The sequence below is a fragment of the Centrocercus urophasianus genome, unplaced genomic scaffold (genome assembly GCF_019232065.1).
Source record: "Centrocercus urophasianus isolate 14NV4802_14NV808 unplaced genomic scaffold, USGS_Curo_1.0 seq_14, whole genome shotgun sequence".
Lineage (NCBI taxonomy): Eukaryota > Metazoa > Chordata > Aves > Galliformes > Phasianidae > Centrocercus > Centrocercus urophasianus.
Genome location: NW_024884586.1, coordinates 14,821,986 through 14,841,037, shown reverse-complemented (window position 1 = coordinate 14,841,037; position 19,052 = coordinate 14,821,986). Strand labels below are relative to the sequence as shown.

The window sequence follows — 19,052 nt, the reverse complement described above, 5'->3', positions numbered from 1 at the left end:
CATAAGATGATGAATATGCCCAGTGGTACACAACTTCAGGGACTAAAGACCAGACTTTCCTCAGAAGGCCCACAAAGGGTCACCCATATGTGAATGCTGCCAGTAGCATCTACATCCCCCAGAAGCCCCATGGCTCAAGATCAGGCATCAGTGCAGGCAATGAACCTATGCTCAAACGTTTTTTCTGTTTGCAACAACCAACAGTTACTGCTTTTCCAAGGAAGAGGTGACTTAGGGAACTTGCACCTCCTCTCAGGATGCACGCTAGGTAAGCATTATCTGCTCTTACAAAGGTAACTGCTGTTTCACAGGTGAGCAAAAGCATGACTATGGCAGTCTGGTCATCAGAGGAAGTGAATATTTGAGGACCTGAAAGAACATTTTTACTTGTTCCTTATCCAGCGAAGATATCTTAAAAACAAAAACAGCGAATGGTGCAGCAGGGCATGAGGCAGGTATGCAGAAATCCTGCCTCACAACATGAGCAAGGAGCAGCATTTATACAGGGAGAGCGAGCAGCAGCAGGCGCAGAGAATCTGACTGCAGCTCTGCAGAGCAATCACGCTGAAACAAGATTAGAGATTCGTGACTCCCCAACTCAAGGTTAGACAACAGAGAAGACAAAGCTTAGAGATCAAGCCTGCCTTCAGATACAAACACACAGTTCCCACAGCAAAAAAAGCTTTCAGAGATGCTTAGTGGAGATAAAGCATCCAATGGCACGAAGGATAATCCTTGCACTAATGACTGTTAGTTGTGTTCTCTACTAGCCTCTCAGAACTACAAATTCATTTAAGTTTAGCCATTTTCCTGTCTTCATTAAGAAAAGCATGAATTTTTAGCTAACCCTTCAAAGTACTGCAGATGCACTTAAGGAGGGCTGGAGCCACCAACCACAGTGGTTCTTCCAGGAACATGCAAGTGCTGCAGTTTGGGTCTAAGTGCCCTCTTCTTGCCAACAAACTAAGCCAAACTTGCCAAACAACCCGATCTGCAGAACAGCATAGCAACCCCTGCTGCCCACTGAGAGATGGACAAATTTGTTGTCAAAATGGCACTGCAGAGGGAGTTTCCCAGTCATTTCTCCATTCACACAGGAGAACAGCCCTTGTCCTGCAAAGACATCTGGTTCTTTCTTCGCTGCAAACATCCTCCTGTAGCAGAAACAACATAAGGAATAAGCCAGGAAGCTACGTGGCTTTTTTAAGCAGTACAGTTCAGAGAAACTTCCCAGCATAGCTAACCTTAGCATAGGTTTGAAGTACACTGCATAAATAACTAAAGACTCGAGATTCTTCTGCTACGAAACGCAGAGGCTATATTAAGAATATGACAGCTCCTGGGGAAAACAAAAGCTGGCAAGAGGAGAAGAGACTATCCCTGCTTGGCATCAAGCAGTGCTTCATCTATTACAGATTTATATAAATCACTGGCAATTGACCAATACCAAGCTTCTAGATTATCTCCAGCCAACAAAAGTACTTAGCCTGTGCTGGTTAAAAATATTCTACTTTTTTGTCCTCAACTTGCTAGGAACGGCTATTTTTAGTAAGAGTCCAATCAACCTTATCAAAATCAAGCATCAAAAATAGACTGGAGAAACACTGGAAGCAAATCCTATTTTTAGCCACTCTGTCTATTCCCTGCCGTTACCCACCGAGTCCTGACTGCACAGACCATGCACGAGTGCTCAGTTATTCTAGGCAGATCCTCGTCGTGACCCTTTTTTCCCTGAACACCTGAATGCAGAAAACACTCGATTGATTAAAGATTAATACAGCCGCAAACCGTGACAGCTGCCTTTCGTCTGAGTGCTTTTGGGGAGGGGGAGAATATGGGATGACAGAGAGCTTGCATCAGTATTCCTCCTGAGGATCTATTACATGGAAAGAAAATTGCTATTTCAATTCCCTTTTGTTGCTAAAAATAGCAGCCCCAATTGATTCGAGCAAACAGGGCACCGGCTTAGCAATGCCAAATTTAGAAACCACTGAAGTCCCAAAGAGTGAACGCTAACGCAGTCTAACACATGCCAGCTCATATTTAACAAAGAACAAAGAAGATAAGCATGCCGGCTGCAAGTTAATAAGACGGCAGCAACTCCCTGCATTTTTATTAAACAAAAACAGAAAACTCGGTGCAGGAATTACACAAACTTTGATTCCGTACCCAATTTAATTTGCTGAAATAGGAAGCCTCGTCATAAAGATCATCTGCATCTAATCTGAAATCATGAAAATTCTGGATATTTTTTTCACATGAAGGTTTTTTTTCCTGCACAAAGCAGCTAACGCCTAATGGTCAGGCTCTGAAAAGACAGGCTACAGCAAGAGGTTCAATTCCCAGAACCACACACTTACTTGGTAACAGCTTGTGTCTAAGAGCTAGGATTGTGGGTAGAAAAATATTCTATAAATATCACAGCACTGACAAGTTCCCACTTCATCTAGAACTACAGCAAGAAAGCAGTGCACTCCCCAGATTTCTTTAGACTCTAGAGCTAGAAGCAATCTAGAAATCTCAACCAGAACAAAGAGCAACTCAGGAAAGCCACAGGCAATGCCTACACACCACCAGCTCCCACTGCTCCCGTACAACACCTCCCAGTGCTCCAGGTGCCCCTTATCACCCACACTGCCCTCAAACCTCCACCACGGGGCCCACCGCCTGGGGCTGCGCAATGGGGGCAGGGGACTCCATCATCTTCTCTCCTGCTTGCAGAGCTCTCACGGCACCCTGCCACAGATTCAGGAACCATGTTGCTTTCAAGGCTAGGAAGCAAGGATCTTGGAAGTGCCATGAAGAGCACGCCAGGACTGCCTTGAACTTCAGTTCTGCAACAGTGTGGGAGCTGTGCAGGGTACCTTGAGCAGGGCTGGTCAATCTAAGCATACGCGAAAGCCGCTCTGTGCTCCGTAGGCTTATCGCAAGGCTTACTGAACATCGCTGGCATTAGGTAAAACCAAGCTCTCATTTGCTCTTCATTGAGAAATACGTGACAGATGCTCACTGTCACACTAAGCATGACTGCACCAAGGAAGCACACACAGGGAGGCTGGTTGGTCTTCCTGCCTCTAGCAGGGGATGAACGCAGTGAAATTTTGAAGATCAGATGGCTCAGAATTGGCACCAGCTGAAGGCTTTTGCGTGTTTGCTTGGAAATAAGCATGGATTGATTGGACTCAAAGCTGTGCAAGTTCTCGGAATAATCAAGAGCACAGAAAATAGCAGGGACTGGGATCAAATGCAACACGCGATCCATTTTTAATCAAAAGGCAATCTGTGTCAAGCTTCAAGAAAGTGTCATCAGTTTAGACAAGGATAATGCTCCAAACACATGGGGCAAAAGAAAATCATTTTATGTTATGACTATCGGAAACTACTAGCATGAAGGTGACTGAGACTGAACATAAGAATCTTAGTATATCGTCAGGAACTTGGCAGGGAGGTGTCTTAAAAAAAAAAAAAAATGTAACTCATTAGGATTAAAAAAAAATTACGTAGGTGGGCTCCTCAGTGACTGACCACAGCGTAGATCTTGTTTGGTGTCATCATTACTGACCAGCGTGCTTAGGAAATTTGCAGGCAACCTAACCACTGAAAAAGGATCACAGCACTCCATCCCATAGAATGAGATGATTTCATAGACCTGAGTAATAAAAACATAATGCCACCAGATATTGCCTGGTGACATATTAGTACCAGATGCCAAGCCATGCTCTTGAGACTAACTTTGCTTGAAGTTGAGGTGACAACTGTAAGTGATGGTAGAGAGGTACCTGAGGTGCAGTGGCTAAATGTAAAATGGACTGATGAGGTGCTTCCTATCGCAACAGAAAGCAATAATACATTTTAAGTAATTTAAATAAGAACAGTTTTGAAAAAGGCCTGCTAAGATGATTAAGAGTTACCTGTTTGGGGAGATGAGTTTGAAAGCATTTGGTTTGCTCTTCATAAGCTCACAAAGTATAATCACCAGAAAACAAAAAGCCCAGATTCACACTGGGAAGACAACACAGGCTGATCATAAACATGCCTGGAAATTAGGAGGTCTCAAAAGAGGAAAAATTCCCTAATTCGAAGAATGCTAGTTAAGGAAGCTGAAGTGCTGAAGGAACTCTGAGATACAGACAGCAATGCAGGGCAAGGTAGACATGGTTCAGGAAACAGAACTAAAAACTTGCAGTAGAAACCTGTGTGCTCATTAGTGGCCAATTCCATGTATCAAAGGGAAAATGGGAAACAAAACAAGCCTGACCGCAGTTTGTTGATTGTTTTTGAAACATTATATTAATCCCACGCTTTTAGACTACCTTGTGTTGTCAGAAGACAGCAGAAAAAAATAAATAAATAAATTCCACCTATCTCAATGTATATTTAGACTTACAGAGTGTCTCTGCTCCTCTCTTCAGAAAAGAGGCCAGCTGCAGCTAGACACAGAAGAGACAAATGCACAGTGCCCCTAACAGAACTGGGATTGACTTCTGGAGCTTGTTAGCATGATCAAGATTCGAATCAGGAAGGGTTTGGATAACCAGCACTCTTCTCTCAAGAACAGCATAATCTGAGCAACTTTCTTGCAATTGAAGAATTTCCTAGGTCAAAAGCCTTGAAAATAGCCATGTTCATAAATTTATAACAGGACGCTGGTGGAAGCTTTTACAGGCAGAAGACAGGAAGAAAAAAGTTTCTCCCTATCTTCCTGGACTTGTGTCCATCACACAACAGCTGATGACAGAGGTGACCTACCCATTCTGCATTTGAACAAGTGCAAGAAGGCAGCACAAACATTTCCTACATTCCCTCTCAAAACCAAGGAAAATCCTCAGGAGTCCCTAAAGAAAGGTAAGTGCAGCTCCTAGGCTACATGTTGTGAAACGAGCTTACAGGCAGGAGCAGGACTGACTTTCTACATGGCCTGACAGTGATAGGACAGGAGGGAACAGTTTTAAACTAAAAGAGGAGAGATATAGATTAGATGTTAGGAAGAAATTCTTTATTCTAGGGCTGGTGAGGCACAAGCTGCCCAAAGTTGTGGGCGTCCCAGCCCTGGAGGGGCTCAAAGCCAGGTTGGGCCCTGGGCAACCTGATCTAGTGGTTGGCAACCTTGGCCACAGCAAGGAGGTTGGAACTGGATGATCTTTGAGATTCCCTCCAACTTAAGCCATTCTATGATTCTACGTACAGCAAAGATATTCCTCCAGTTCAATGAAAGCATGCTGCAGAGGGCGAGAGGTGGAGAGCAGCTCCTAGCACTGAGCTCAACCTGCAGCAGGCGAAGCAGAGCTATTGGGTAGCTGTTGACATCTCTATCAATTGCTTCACGGATAGGCATGCACAGAAAAATTTTTCACTGAACTGGACTTAGCCAACAGATCACAGCTAGACATAAGAGCCCACACACAGAAAGCAGTGAAAGCACACTGCTAGGGATAGGATCCTGCTACATTTTCCCAAGTGTACATTCTACACACAGCAGAGCAAACCAAAGTTATACCACCACCATTCATTCATGCTGGCAATAACTTAAAGCACGTTACCCAACCACTTCCATATTCACTGAGGAACACGACTATGGCAGGAAGTTACGGTGCTACCTACAGTCTGCATAGAGAAAACAGCACCATTTCCTCCTCTTCAGAACTGATCTTCTAGTTGTAGATTTGGCGCTTTCTCTACCAGCTACCAATCACTGTGAGAAGATGCAGATCATTTCACTTTCCTTCTGTCCTCCGAATCAAAGTCATGGACTTCCCAGTAGTTTAATTCAGTTATTTAACAGGTACATATGACACATGAGGCAACTCCTTATTGTCTATCAGAATGTCTTTTGACTAGACATTTGCAGTTAGAAAAATGAATTTAAAATCATTAAATACATTTTAAATACCAAAATTATGCTCCTTTTCCATCTTCAGGATTAACATCTTCATTTCAAATGCAAGTCAGAGTAGAAACATCAGTACGTCAACAATGTACCAAAAATAAGCAAACTGGGAAGCACAGCACTCACTAGAGAAGTGTCGCTGTAGGAGGTGATTGGCAAGACTTGCTTTTTCCTTTCCTTAAACTTCCAGCTCCTTTGGACCTCCAACCTTGCAGAGCTGCTCAGACACTTCATCCCCCCCCATCAACCAGCCTGCTGAGCCTGCTATCCAGACCTCATGCCATCCCCTGCAGAACCCTTTGGTCCTCCCCACCGAGCTCCGCAGCCTTCTGGAGTAATCAAAAATTCAGCCACGGCTGCAGTGTCCCACTCAGCACCTTCATCTCTGCCCAAGAACAGCCAGATGTATGCACATGATACTCAGACCAGTCATGTCAGAGCACATCATATGGCCCATATTCTTAATCTCTTATTTACAGAAGTGATTTCAAACTCAGCCAAAGAAGATCAAAATCTGAAATACATGGGCTACTTCATTTGCATTGGGATACCACCTATCGCTCTACCTGCTCCCACAAGGCCACTTTCCTAAAGCTTACAATTCACAGTATGCAAAATGAGAAGGGGAAATTTGATTTTTAGGAACAAACATCATAAATCAGTTTAGCTACCTATCTGTGTAGAAGCAAAGACAAGTTTTAACCCTGAGAAATTCATAGTACTATCTTGTGCAGCAGAAAACTGAAAAAGCCAATCTGTAAGCTACCTTTTAGTTACACATACATACATACATAGGGAGGTGATCATCTAAGCTGTCCTACATGTTATGTGTATCATGTGCCCATACACCAAAGATGCATTACTGGACCCAAGAACCACCCTAGGAAGGTCTCATTGTACACTGCTTTTAAAATAAGATGGAAATCCAGTCCTTACCCCCAACTACTTAAGAAAGCTTACCAATGTGTTTATGTACAGTCTAAGCATACCAAATCCACATTTTTAAGCTGGAAAATACATGACCAGTCACTCTAACCCATTTACTGCTCTCCCATTTGTGACTACCTATCATTAACCAGTATAACACTAAAGCCTGCCCCTGTCCCAACAAGCCATCTTGGGTACCAGTGCTCCCAGGATCTCAGAAGCTTTCAGAACTATGAATAAACCCAAACTTATCAGGACAGAGCTGACTCAGATCTTCAGTTATCGACAGAATGCTGGCACCACTTTCCCTGGTTTCACCCAGCACTGTCGGTCTCCCAGCGCTTGTATTCAGTGTTGTGCGACCCACAGCCATTCCAGGCAGGTCCCACTGGGCCGTGAGCAAACTCAGGTCAGCAAGCTGATCCTTGTCTGCCACATTCCTACGCAACCATTCCTCCACTGAGCACACGTAAGCAGCTGAAAGCCACTCAAAGCCAAGCTCCTGTCCCACTTTGGGGTCTCAAGCTGCCTGCCAACCTGGAAGGCTCTTCAAGGGCTCAAAAAGAAATTCCTTCATAAAGCTATGGAAGATCCAAATCCAGCACACAAGGAAGCAGCGGCAGCACACGGCACTCTGACTTCAACCGAAAACGTGGGCTATAGGTTTGGGCTCAGTGAGAGCTGCTGCCTAATGTTCCGAAAGCCTCTTGGCTCAGAGCTCCCTCCAGCAGGCACCAGCTACCTCCTCGCATCCCAAACCAGAAGAATTGTGTCCCCAGTTGTGTTTAAGAATCACCTGATCTCTACAGGTATACTGCAAGGAGAACCAGGAAGTAATTTTCTATACCTTTATCATGTGTGTGTAGATATATAGATACACATACACGACGTTAGGTACATGTTGGAGACATTTCTCAGTTGCATCACTGCAGCCACCCCAGTGTGGTTTGGGGTGCACTGAGGGAGGGGGAAACCAAGGAGATCAGTGAAGCACTGGCCCTGCTTCCCCCTGCCCGCACCTTCGGCTCCGTGCATCGGAGCACTTCACCCATGACAGACAATGAGCAAAGCTGCGTAAGCAGCCAAGTGCAGAAGATGAATGAACCGGGTGACGCTAAAGATCTGTGAATTGAAAAATCCAATGCATGAATTAAAACCCGCAACCCCTCTCCTTTCCCCCCTCGAAAAAGAATAGTGTACATCAGGACATAAAAGGAGAAGGAGAGAGAGAAAGGTGGAGAAAACGTGGTCTGACACATTTATAAAAACTGATGGCCTGTCACCCAGACGCTGATGAATATTTTTTACAGGATAAAAATGGCAACCCAGAGTCTAAAAATAAAACGCTGTGCTGCAGACCTGTCTGGTTCAGCAACACCACCGGAATACAAACGCTCTCCCTTGCTGGTACAGCTTGACTGAGACTTCAGAACAAAACACCAGAGAACATATCTACTATTTTCAGGGGAAAGGACTTGGATTTGTTTTTTCATAAGAATTTAGATTAGTTTTATACTTTGCTTGCATTGCATAATTGCAATTAAAAAAAAACAAAACACACTCCTAAATTTCAATGAGAGCGGTAGAGTACTTTGTGCTGCACAAAGCAGATTCTTCTTCTCTCCTTCCTCAGAAAATTACAGCATAATAATATATTTACCAGAGCCTTTAGGTTGTAGTTTTAGTAAGCTTAAAAATGTATTTTTAGAGTCGAGCTGCAGACAGAACTGTAGACACCGCTACTTTCACACCTACCCCACCCCCAGGGACAGAAAAAGAAAAGCTCTTATTTCATTTTGCCTCAAAATTTAGACTAAAAACCTGCTTAGCTGAGAAGCAGAAGTGACCGAACATCATTCACAAGAAGCACTAATTTCTCAAGCCTAGCCACACTGCAGACAAGCGGCCTTATGCAGCACAGATTCTATTTTTGGCAAGTGATGCAATAGCTGCAAGGGCTCTCCCAGAGCCTTTCACTTGAGAGCTCAAGCCGTATTAAAACACGTTATAAGAAATATAATAACCCCGTGTTGCCACCTTCCACTCTGCACCAGCACATTACACACAGAAATAACCCTTTCTCGTGTCAGATACCCTAAAAAAGAATCACATTTTATACACGGAGGGATAAAATGTGTGCACATCTCTCAGCACACACACCTGCCCTGCACTGTGCATGACAAGAAGTTACACAATGCTGTGCAGGGATTTTCTGACCTCTTGATTTTCAGTCGGAACATGAAGCAGCTCGAGTTCCTTGCTGAATTCCAGTGAGGACTTTGAAAAGCCCACAAAGCTAATTCAAAGCTTAATCCTTCCAAAAGATATTTCCATTCTTAGAGATCTTTCAAAACCTTCTCGTGTATAACTGACAACCGTTAAGACACATTGCTGCTGGGTGACTGTTTCAACAGCTAAAAATTCTCGAAATGGAAAGAGTTCCAGAAATGCTATGGCCTTTTTTTAAAAAAAAAATGTTGTACTGAAGTAGAACAAGGATTTTTCAGTCCTTCATCTGGGCACCCTTTAGGTTTCCCCAGTAGCCATAGGGACCTCTGCATAACACAACGTGCAACCTGGTAGGTTTTGCACCAATCCCTCATAAATCAAAACTCCACCTGCCCCTTTCCAAAAGTGGAGGTATTCCTGAAGCCAGGAGGTATTCACCTACACCAGAAGTTATTCCTGTTTGAATTCTGATCTCCAAAAATGGTGGTTTTGGGTTTGCCACAAACCTCCTCCCCACCCAATACATGTGTGGGGACACAGATTCAGGTAGAACTCAGAGTCTGGAGGCTACCTGGGGAAAAGGGAATGTGGCTACAGACAAACCTCATTCAGAAGCCATATGCAGAACAGGGAGTTTAGCTCTCTTGGAGATCCCAACTGCTCAAAAGTAGAGCAGAAATTGAGGCAGGAAGACAGTGATATTTTATTCATTTTGGCTAGGAGCAACATTAAAACAAGCTGTACACTGAGAAGTTTGCAATTGCTCTAGGGACACTGAGGTAGGAAAATAAGGACTTGCAGAACAGCACAAGCAATGACAAAGATTGTGCCTCAACCACACAACCTGCTCCAGCGGGAAGTTGGAGCACAGGAATTTCAACAAGCAGAGCCTTCGAAGAGCTGTATGGGAGCAGTACGTGGGAATTTCACACAACCTTGCATGCAGAGACAGGAAACACCACAGCAGTGTGAATGCTTGGCAGGAACGCAGACCTGGCAGTACCTGCAGCACCCAAGCAGGAGGGCCAGCCCACTGCACACCTATCAAACTGCAGCAGCCTATCCAGTACAAGTGGGACTGAAACTTGTCTGATGACTACAGGTAAGTCTCTCGCACATCAATGAGGCAACAGAACAAAGACTTTAGAACACTAATTAGCCCAGATGGTTACTTACAATAGCATATGTTAAGTGGTATCTTCTTGTGAAAGAGATTTTGTATCTTCTAGTAAAATGCAATGCTGCTATTCCCACCGAGTGGGAAGATCCAACATTTCAGGTCATCCCATTTCCAGTTTCCAAACACAGAAAGGAGCAAACGAGATCCCCTGAGCTGCCTGTTGCTACTCAAGACCAACGCCTGGTACAAGGCTGCTCACTTCTCCCTGCCCAGAAAGGCAGCTTCATGCCCTCCTGCTGCCACCAACCACTACAGCAGTGCTCCTAGGGAGAAGGAAGCACTGGCAGATGCTCTGCATTCCAGGAGGGGCTGGTGAGCATCTTTGTGCTATCCCAGTAACAGCTCTCGGCCTGCTGCTATCTCTCCCTCTGAACACGGCTGTTACTCCTGCTAAAAGCAAAGCCCTCTCAGGCACACTGGAAATAGCTGCTCGTGTTATCATAGACAAAGATGGCTTAAGAGTATATTTAGGAGATAATGTGCTGTTAAAAAGATGCAATGGCAACCACAGATAAAGCTGATGTAGCTGGCAAGCCTTTATTCAGCTGCCAAGATATTACAGAGATAAGTCTTAAAAATGTAGAGAAGTAAAAGAAGTAGAATCTTAATTTCTTGAGTCTTTAGAATAGAAGTTACCTAATGATGATGAGGAGTGATCAATTCACACAGACGGCTCATACAAAAAAATCCGGGTTTAAGGTTGTTGAAAAGCCATTAAACTTATCTTCTAAAAACACCCTGCCTTCAACTAAAAGCAAGAGACTCTCTGCAGTGTTGTGCTTAAAGCCTGTGTTTTACATCTAAGCTTATGCTCTAGGAACCGATACGCAACGGCAGCTTTGTTCCAATTAGAAGTCATCAGATTATCTTGCATTTGTGCACTGCAGTTCTTGAGCAGAAGCTGAAAGAAGCTCAAACCACACCTTTCGGAAAAGTCTTTCCTCTCCGCATTGTCAGAAGGATCACTGAGGTGCTCGCCAGCACCCTCTACCCGCAGATTTTCCAGCAGGAACACAGAGCTGGCTCAATCGAGCTAAAGCTGCCATTCATAAAAAGGGGTTGCTCGGAGCTGAAAGACAGAGGCAGAGCAGTGCAGACCAACCAGGCGGGAAGGCCAGCCTGCTTTCTGGCCCTAGGATACGTACAGTGCTCAATCTACAATGCGATTACTGACGTCTCTTCCACCTCATACCCTTAATAAAATTTTCTTTCATTTTTTCCAACCCCCCCCGGGGGGGGTGGGGGGGGGGGGAATTATGTTAAATGATGTTAATATACCCAAATTAATCAGTTTAGAAGGTTACTTGATATCTTAGCATCAAACATTAGGGGGAGACTTACGCTAAAGCGCTTTAGAAATACTTGAGTGTTTTATTTGGATCGGCTCTGTCTCGCAATAAGTGTTTGTGTTAAAGACTCAAGGAAAAGCTCAGACGACATTCCCTTTTCCTTCCCATCTCTAAATAAAGAAACAGCCACAGATGCCTTCTATATTTCACTCTGAGCCCTTGAAAACTCACAGTATTTTCTTCCCCTGGCAGAAGCCTCCCCAGATTTTCCCATAGGAGCAAGGCTGCCAGCAAGTCTCCTGAGCTGCTGCAGCTCCCACCGACTCATTCTGGATTACTGTATAAGAGACAGTTTCAATCCAAAGCTTACCCACGGCGATTGAAACAAGTTGGACTACATTTGTATGTCACACTAATATTTCCCTTACCAAATAAATTATTTTCGTACACTGGCAAGGCAGTGTTTTGTATCAGAGCTTCCACACTTTACTTTTAACCACAACCAGAGACAGCATGAAACAGAAGGCTCCAGCTGGGGTGAGATCCTGCCACAATTCTGCACAGCTGGCAGCTCAAAAATCCACCTCTTTCTTGGTGAACCAAGGAAGTTAAGTCAAAGTGACTTCCTCAACACAGTTTCATGATGCTGCTGAGTTTGCCACAGCACTGGAGCTCATTTGACCCACAGCAAAGCAGCCTGAGGGCCACAAGCAGCCAAAACCAAGCAATTTTCTGCAGGGCAGACTCCTCAGCCGGGACAGAACAGTGCAAACATCAGTGCCAGCTCAAGGAGGAGAAAAGCTCTCTATCTAATGTCTCCTCTCCCCGTGCCAAACAGATGAGAAAGGCATGCTGTTAAACCACACACTGGCTTCTTGAGACTGATGATACCTCACCTATGAGCTGCCATCACACAGGACAGGAAGTGCAAAGGAATATGAACAAGGCCCTCAAGGTTGGAGCAAACAGCCAAAAAAAAGCTAGAGCTGGCAAAAATCAACAAAGATGAAGAAACAACCCACTGGATGGAAGATCTTCGAGGAGAATCTGGGAAGAAATACAAAGGTATGGAGTACCAAAAGGTTCGATGGAGATGCAATGACAGAATGAGCACTACTGAAACAATAGGCTAATGTAAAGACTTGGTATCAAAACAGCTAACATTGCTTTTAGCACAGCCGTAACTTCAGCAGAGTGCAGGTTCCTTTTTGAGCGCCAGAGACTGGGTTGGATACAGCTGGATTATCTGAGGACAGAAAGGAACACCAAGAAACGCAATCAACTGCAGTTTTGTTCAGCTACTGATGGGACAGACACTTCTTCCAAAGGCTCAGTGACGCTCTGCTGTCCTATCCTCCTGATAGAGACCTGACTCCAGAGCTGCAATGAACTGCGCCCTGCTATGCAGGCTGAAAGCTGCTGGGGCAGATGGGAGAGACTGCACCAATTTCTTCCTTCAATAAAATAAGCCTTCACCCCATTGAGAATATCCTGCTCTTCATTCCTCCACCCTCACTCCAGCACTTCTCCCTTCCGCTCTGGTGGCAGTCTTCTAACACACATGAAAATCCTTTGGGAAGTCTATATGGCTAACATCCCAAGAGCTCAGCTCCCCAGCCCTGCCCTTGCCCAGTAAGTACAGCGTCCTGCTAGAAGCAGAGGCACAGCTGTCCGCAGGAGCTGCCATGACTGATGGGATATATGCTCCCACAACATCTTAACTCACAGTTGCACAAGAAGAGACAAATAGAAAGGAGGTAGGAAAAAAAGCAACAACAAAAACACACAACCACCGCCAACAACAAATAAAGCTCTCAAACCCAAGGTGCTTATCATCAATTAGAAGGCAACCACTGCACAGAGACTGTGCTTCAACCTGAGCCACAGGGGCATCTCCCAGCCTTTTTGGGACAAGCAACTGTGAATAACAAGAGGGCTCTGGAAAAGATAAGCTGGGTGGGAGTTGCACGGGCGGGAGTTACATGGGCATTAAAATTAGATGATCTTAAAGGTCCCTTCCAACCCAAATCGTTCTATGATTCTACAAAAGCGAAAAAAGCACAAGCAGCAAAAGAACAGCACCATTTCCTCAGCCTCTGCTTTGCTGGACGCCTCTCACCTCCAGTTCTATGCTGCTACACCAGAGGCTTCCAAACCCCGGACTTCAGGTGTCACTGCCTGTTGCTGAGGGCACAGGAGTAAGTTGGAATCTCTGCAAGGAAGTGTGCATACGGCTCTTTTCCAGCCTGAGCTGTAGTAGGAGCTTTTTACTGTCCTTCACTGTTGCTAAATAAGGCAAAGCCCACTCGTATTCTGATTAAATTTCCTCAGTGACACTAGATCCGCATTACTGAAAAAATTGCACCCAGAATTTCACTTGAAAAACAAAAATGGTATCTGAAAAAAACAGCAGAAGGGAAGCGATCGCACCGGGTTAAGCTCTGAGCTGGGGACGACGAGCTGGCTGATGCCGCGAGCGGAGGCGGCTCTGCACACCAGCACAAAGGCTGAGCAGGTGCCAAGATGAGAGCGGCAGCGATCTGCAGGAGCTCGTCCACAGGGAGGCAGCAGCTCGGGGATGGGATGGTGCGCTCCTGGTGCTCAGCGCTCGCTCTGCCTCTCCTCCTCCCACAGCCGTGTGCAAGCAGGAGAGTTTCACAAGCATTGAGCAATGCTACCAAGCAGACATTTTAAACGGTCGGTAACAGCAAGTGTGGAGTAAAACACCTAAAAGCTGAAAGCAGAGAGGCAGCAAAACTGTAGAAGACATGACAGAGTACAGTTCACTCCTTTATTCTGCCCAGGAAGCAGACAGACGTCGGTGTACGAAAGCAGCAGCCCATGTTAAAGACTCCAGAGCCTCTCTGAGAGGCCAGGAGCTGTCAAGGTTCCACAGGCAGGAAAGGATGGAGCCACAGGGTCAGAGAACCCAGCTCTGCCCGACCTCACTGGGAGCACAGCACTCATCGAGCCCCATGGAAGCCGCTGGCACATTCAGTGCAGTAACCCCACACAAACATCTTGCAAACAACCATACAAGAAAACAGTACATGCTCCAGTCTGAAAATTTGACTTGAGCTGTCACAACCAGGGGTTAAAAGTAAGCTGGTGCATTTTCATATGTTCTCAGCATTACTTTTTGGCTTGACAAGTGCCATGCTTTATCTCAACTAGTGTAGAAGTGTTTGCACAGGGTCCAGAAACACAAGCATTAAAAAATAATAATATTGCCACAGATCTAAAGTGCTGAAGACGACAAATCCCTGAGCAAAGGATTCTGCTAGAGAATGACAGAACAGAAAACTGCCGCAAAGCTCTGCCCACAGCAGCCAGGCACTCAGGTGCAAGAAAACCAGGAGTTTTCCAAGCCCCTCCTCTCCCACCCTGCAGCGAGCAGGGCTAACAGAGGGCTGAATCCCTCCTCATTTCACCACTACCTACACCCTTCCCACGCACAGTACTGGACTGGCTGCTTTCATCTGCAACAGATTTACGATGTGGTCTGTCAACTAGTTGCGTAGCACCAAATGCCTGCAAAGCATGATTGCACTCACTTGTGCAACAGTGATTTAAATTTCTCTTCACCAAACAAAGGAAAACACCCTTCCAGTAGCAGAATTTTATTTCACGTAATGCTAAGGAGCTTGAGAAAATGACAGTGCTTGCGAAAGCTGTTCAAAGGTACCAACCAGTTGGCACTTGGTGAGCACTCCAGCCAGGACTACAGCCAATGTCCTCTGCATAGACCTCTTCAATTACCACTAAAATAATCTATCGTCTGAGAGATTTCATTATGGTTGCCCCAATATCCTCATTAGGATTGGGGTCCGTTTTATAGTGCACAGTTTCCAGGGACTACAGGAAGCAAATTCCTCTACATGGAATCAAACTCAAACTCTTGACAAGCACAGTATCCAGCTTGTCACTTCATCTTCCCATAAGCATCTCATTGTATTAGAAATGATAATAAGATGACAGCTGAGGTCTTTCTAGAGCTGGCTATTAGCTCTGCTTCCTTGTCAACCAGAGCTTGGGAATCACCTGACATGTCTTGGCTCTTGAACCCAACTGCTAAGAGAGATCAACACCTACTTCATTGCTTGGGCACCCAGTTAATTCTGTCTTCCACATCTTCCTTAGTGATCCCCCAGAAGTCGCTATTTTCAGATGTCAGACTATGCATACCAAAGCCTGGACTACATTAAGAAGAAAAAACCAGCAAGAGCAGGCAGAGTGCTCACCCATCCTTGCTGCTGATGGAGGAAGTTACTGCTCAGCATTTATGCAGGAAAAGAATGGGTCAGTGCTGAGTGTGGGGATTTTGGCTAAAAGCAACCTATACAAAATTGGAGGCAGCTGAGTGCGCCACTCTGATTAATGACCTTTTACAGATACTTTTTTAAGAAATCTAGTGCAAGTTGCCCACATTTGGTTATTTTTGCAAAATCTCCAAGAAGCTTAATTAAGGCAAGCTCATCTTTGCAAACATTTGTTGGCCCCAATACAACTGTACAGCTGTATTCACCACATGAGAAAGCATCATTGCTATCAGACGTTTTGTAATCACTAAATGTCTGCTCGTTATTTTGTACTCGTTTGTACCAAAGGCAGTGGGGAAGAAGAGCACGTTGTCCTAAGGAATCACGAGGCCTGAAAGAAAACTGGGGTTTTAGAATCATAGAATCATTTGAGTGGGAAGGGACCCCTAAAGGCCATCTAGCCCAACTGTCCTGCAATGAACAGGGACACCTACAGCTAGATCAGGGTGCTCAGAGCCTCACTGAAACAAACCTGGCTTCCAGTTAAAAGTCCTCATTAAAATCTTTGCCACTTTAAGAGAGGAAAAAAAGATGAAGTAATTGACAAAACCAAGATTTTAGAAATCTTATGGCATCAATGATCACTCTGACTTGGAGTACTGGAGTATTTTGAATGCCTAAAGCTGATGATTTACATCTACCCAGCTCAGCACCGTTTACTCAGAACCTCCACCTTCTGACCTGCCTGGCTGGAGCAGGGGAGGGCAATGGCCTCATTGTGCTGCATCCACCAGAGCGCTCCCTGGCACCACACTCCTACCGAGGTTTATTTAGCTAAACTGTTTTACAAAGAAGGAAGATATTATTCTTAGCTTCTGCCATCGATTTATGAGGCAAATTAAAGCTGTGGAGCAGCTGACCCAAAGTTCAGTGTATTCTCATAAGGTGCACCCAGAGATCCCATACAGGGACAACATCCACTCAACCCAGGTCACTAAAGAGAAACCAAAACCAAGCCAGTGTGAGCTACAAGGGGAGAAGAAAAAAGCACAGCCCCACACAGACCTTCAAACATTTGTGTCATAGTGGAGAAACAACCCTTTTGTAACTACAGTTGCTATTTAAAGAAGCACAAACTTCATTTTCCCCGAGTACAATACCGGCTCAAGTAGCTCCTCCTCCTCACATCCCCTCTTCCTAAGCACCAGCAACCAGACACAGCACACAGCCAATTGCATGCATGCAACCACAAGTCCGCTTAGAAAACAAAGAAAGAACTCATAAATCAGTCCCAAAAGCACAGAAGGGCCGGAAGGCAGGAAGGGGTGAGCGGTGGTCACAAAGCTTCTGAGGGGGAGTGACAGCAGTGGGGACTGAGCTGTGCCAGTGTGCCTCTTCTTTCATGCTCAGAGATCGTGACTGTGACAAAGGGAAAGAAAGCGTTTCTGTCAGCAGCCATCGGGTGCAGCACTAACAGAGAACTCTCTCATAGGGCTCCACACTGGTTGAAGACGTGGCTGGGGAACAACAAAGCACATAGCTCCATATGATGTGCCTCACGAAGGCGCAGGGCTGGCACAGCAGTGCACAGCAGAGAGAGGAGCTGGGGGCCCTTCCCAGCCACACTACCAACCAGCACTCCACTTCCCTACCCGGAAGGAAGGCGTGGGCCTTAGCTAGCTGCGGTCACACCATAACTAATCTGACCAGAACATCAGCTCACGCCTCCCAGGAGCAGGTGCTCACTGCCCGATGTCCACCCACGTATGGATCCTCCTCGGCTGCCGCAGGGACCACGATAAGATCTGGCTGGGCCCTTTGTGCCCCGCACCACCACACTGCTGCGGGCCCACAGCGCATCAGCACCCGCAGGCTGCCCCGCTGCCCTACCGGGCAGGAAAAAAGTTCATATCAGAGCCTTCCTAAGGACTCCGTCTGAGAGGCACCGCTCGCAGTTTCTCACACTGCCTGCACAAACCTCACGCCAGCCTTCCCGCTGCCCGACGGCTTACGAGCGGCCTCGATCCGAGCCGCTGTGCCGCGGCACAGAACTTCGCAACTCCTTGTGGTCGCTCAGGAGGGGCCGTACAGAGACAAGCGAGTTCTGAGCAGGGCCCCTTCCAGCTCCACGCACAGGAGCTGCCCCGCGCGTTACGGCCGCGCCGGCTCCTCGCAGCACCCCGGCCCGGAGCTGCGCCGCCGGAGCACCGGGACGGAGCGGCGGCAGGAAACCGTCGGTCGGGCTCCGAGGACCCACAGCGCTCCGGCTGCCCCCGCTCAGCAGCGCTTCGGAGCCAGGGGAGCGGAGAGCAAGAGGACACCGGGGCGGTCCCGAGCGCGCCCACAGCCTCGCCGAGTCCCGGCGCTGCCCCTCAAAGCCCCGCTCCCGCCCCCGACGCCCCGACACCGCCTCCCCCACGCGCAGACGGACAGAACGCGGACCCCCCCCCGCCCCGCGGAGCGCACCCACCTGCCCATGCGCCCAGCTGGGGCCCCACGGCGCGGCCGCCGCCCAGCACCCAGACGCGCAGCCCGCTCAGCAGGCGGAAGGCGCCCAGCACCGCCGCGTACAGGGCGCCCAACGCGCCCACCCAGTAGAACAGGCCGGCGGCCGGCAGCGCGGCGGGAGCCAGCATGCTGCCTGCGGAGGCGGCCGTGAAGGGACTGAACCCTCCCGGCCACCGCCGGCCCGCAGCCGCCGCCGCTCCCGCCCCCGCCGCGCTGCCGTTGGCTGAAGGGCCGCTCGATCACGCGGTAACCTGGCAACGCGGTCGGCCCCGCCCACCCTCCTCTAGCGCGGCCGGAAGGGAGGGGGGAGGGAGCGCGCGGCCACACGCCCCCGTACTACTTGCGGCCTGCGCCCCACGTGGTCGGCACCGCTCCCTTACCGCCATTGGCCGCGGGAGATGGCCGTCACGCGGCGGACGCGCTCCGGTTGGCCCTCCGCTCCGAGGGCCCCGCGGGATTGGCGATAAGAGGAACCTCTCCTCCCGCCCCTCCTGACGTCATATGAGCCCATTCATAAAATGCCGTAGCCCCGCCTCGGGCCCGAGCGCGTCCCCAGGCTCTCCCTTCCCCCTCCGTGCGCTCGCGGGCTGCCTCCGCACCTGGTGGGGGGGCCCCCCCTTCCCTGCCCGCGCACAGCGTCTCTCCCACTTACCACCCCCCACCCACCGCGTCTTTCGCGGGACCCCAAAGAGCGCCCTTAGGGCAGGGATCGTTTTTCGGAGCCGGGCACGATGCGCTACGGGCGCTGCGCTGCGCAGAATGTGGCCTTGGCG

At 47.5% G+C, this 19,052-nt stretch overlaps 1 protein-coding gene across 1 annotated transcript in view; it reads right to left on the bottom strand.

Annotated features, from left to right (window-relative positions):
* The window catches only part of HSD17B12 (hydroxysteroid 17-beta dehydrogenase 12), a 74,975-nt gene extending 56,310 nt beyond the window's left edge, over nucleotides 1-18,665 (bottom strand). Inside the window, 1 exon segment of the mRNA XM_042814097.1 lies at nucleotides 18,242-18,665. Within this exon segment, the coding sequence (XP_042670031.1) occupies nucleotides 18,242-18,665 (424 nt within the window).
* Nucleotides 18,666-19,052: the final 387 nt, after the last annotated feature.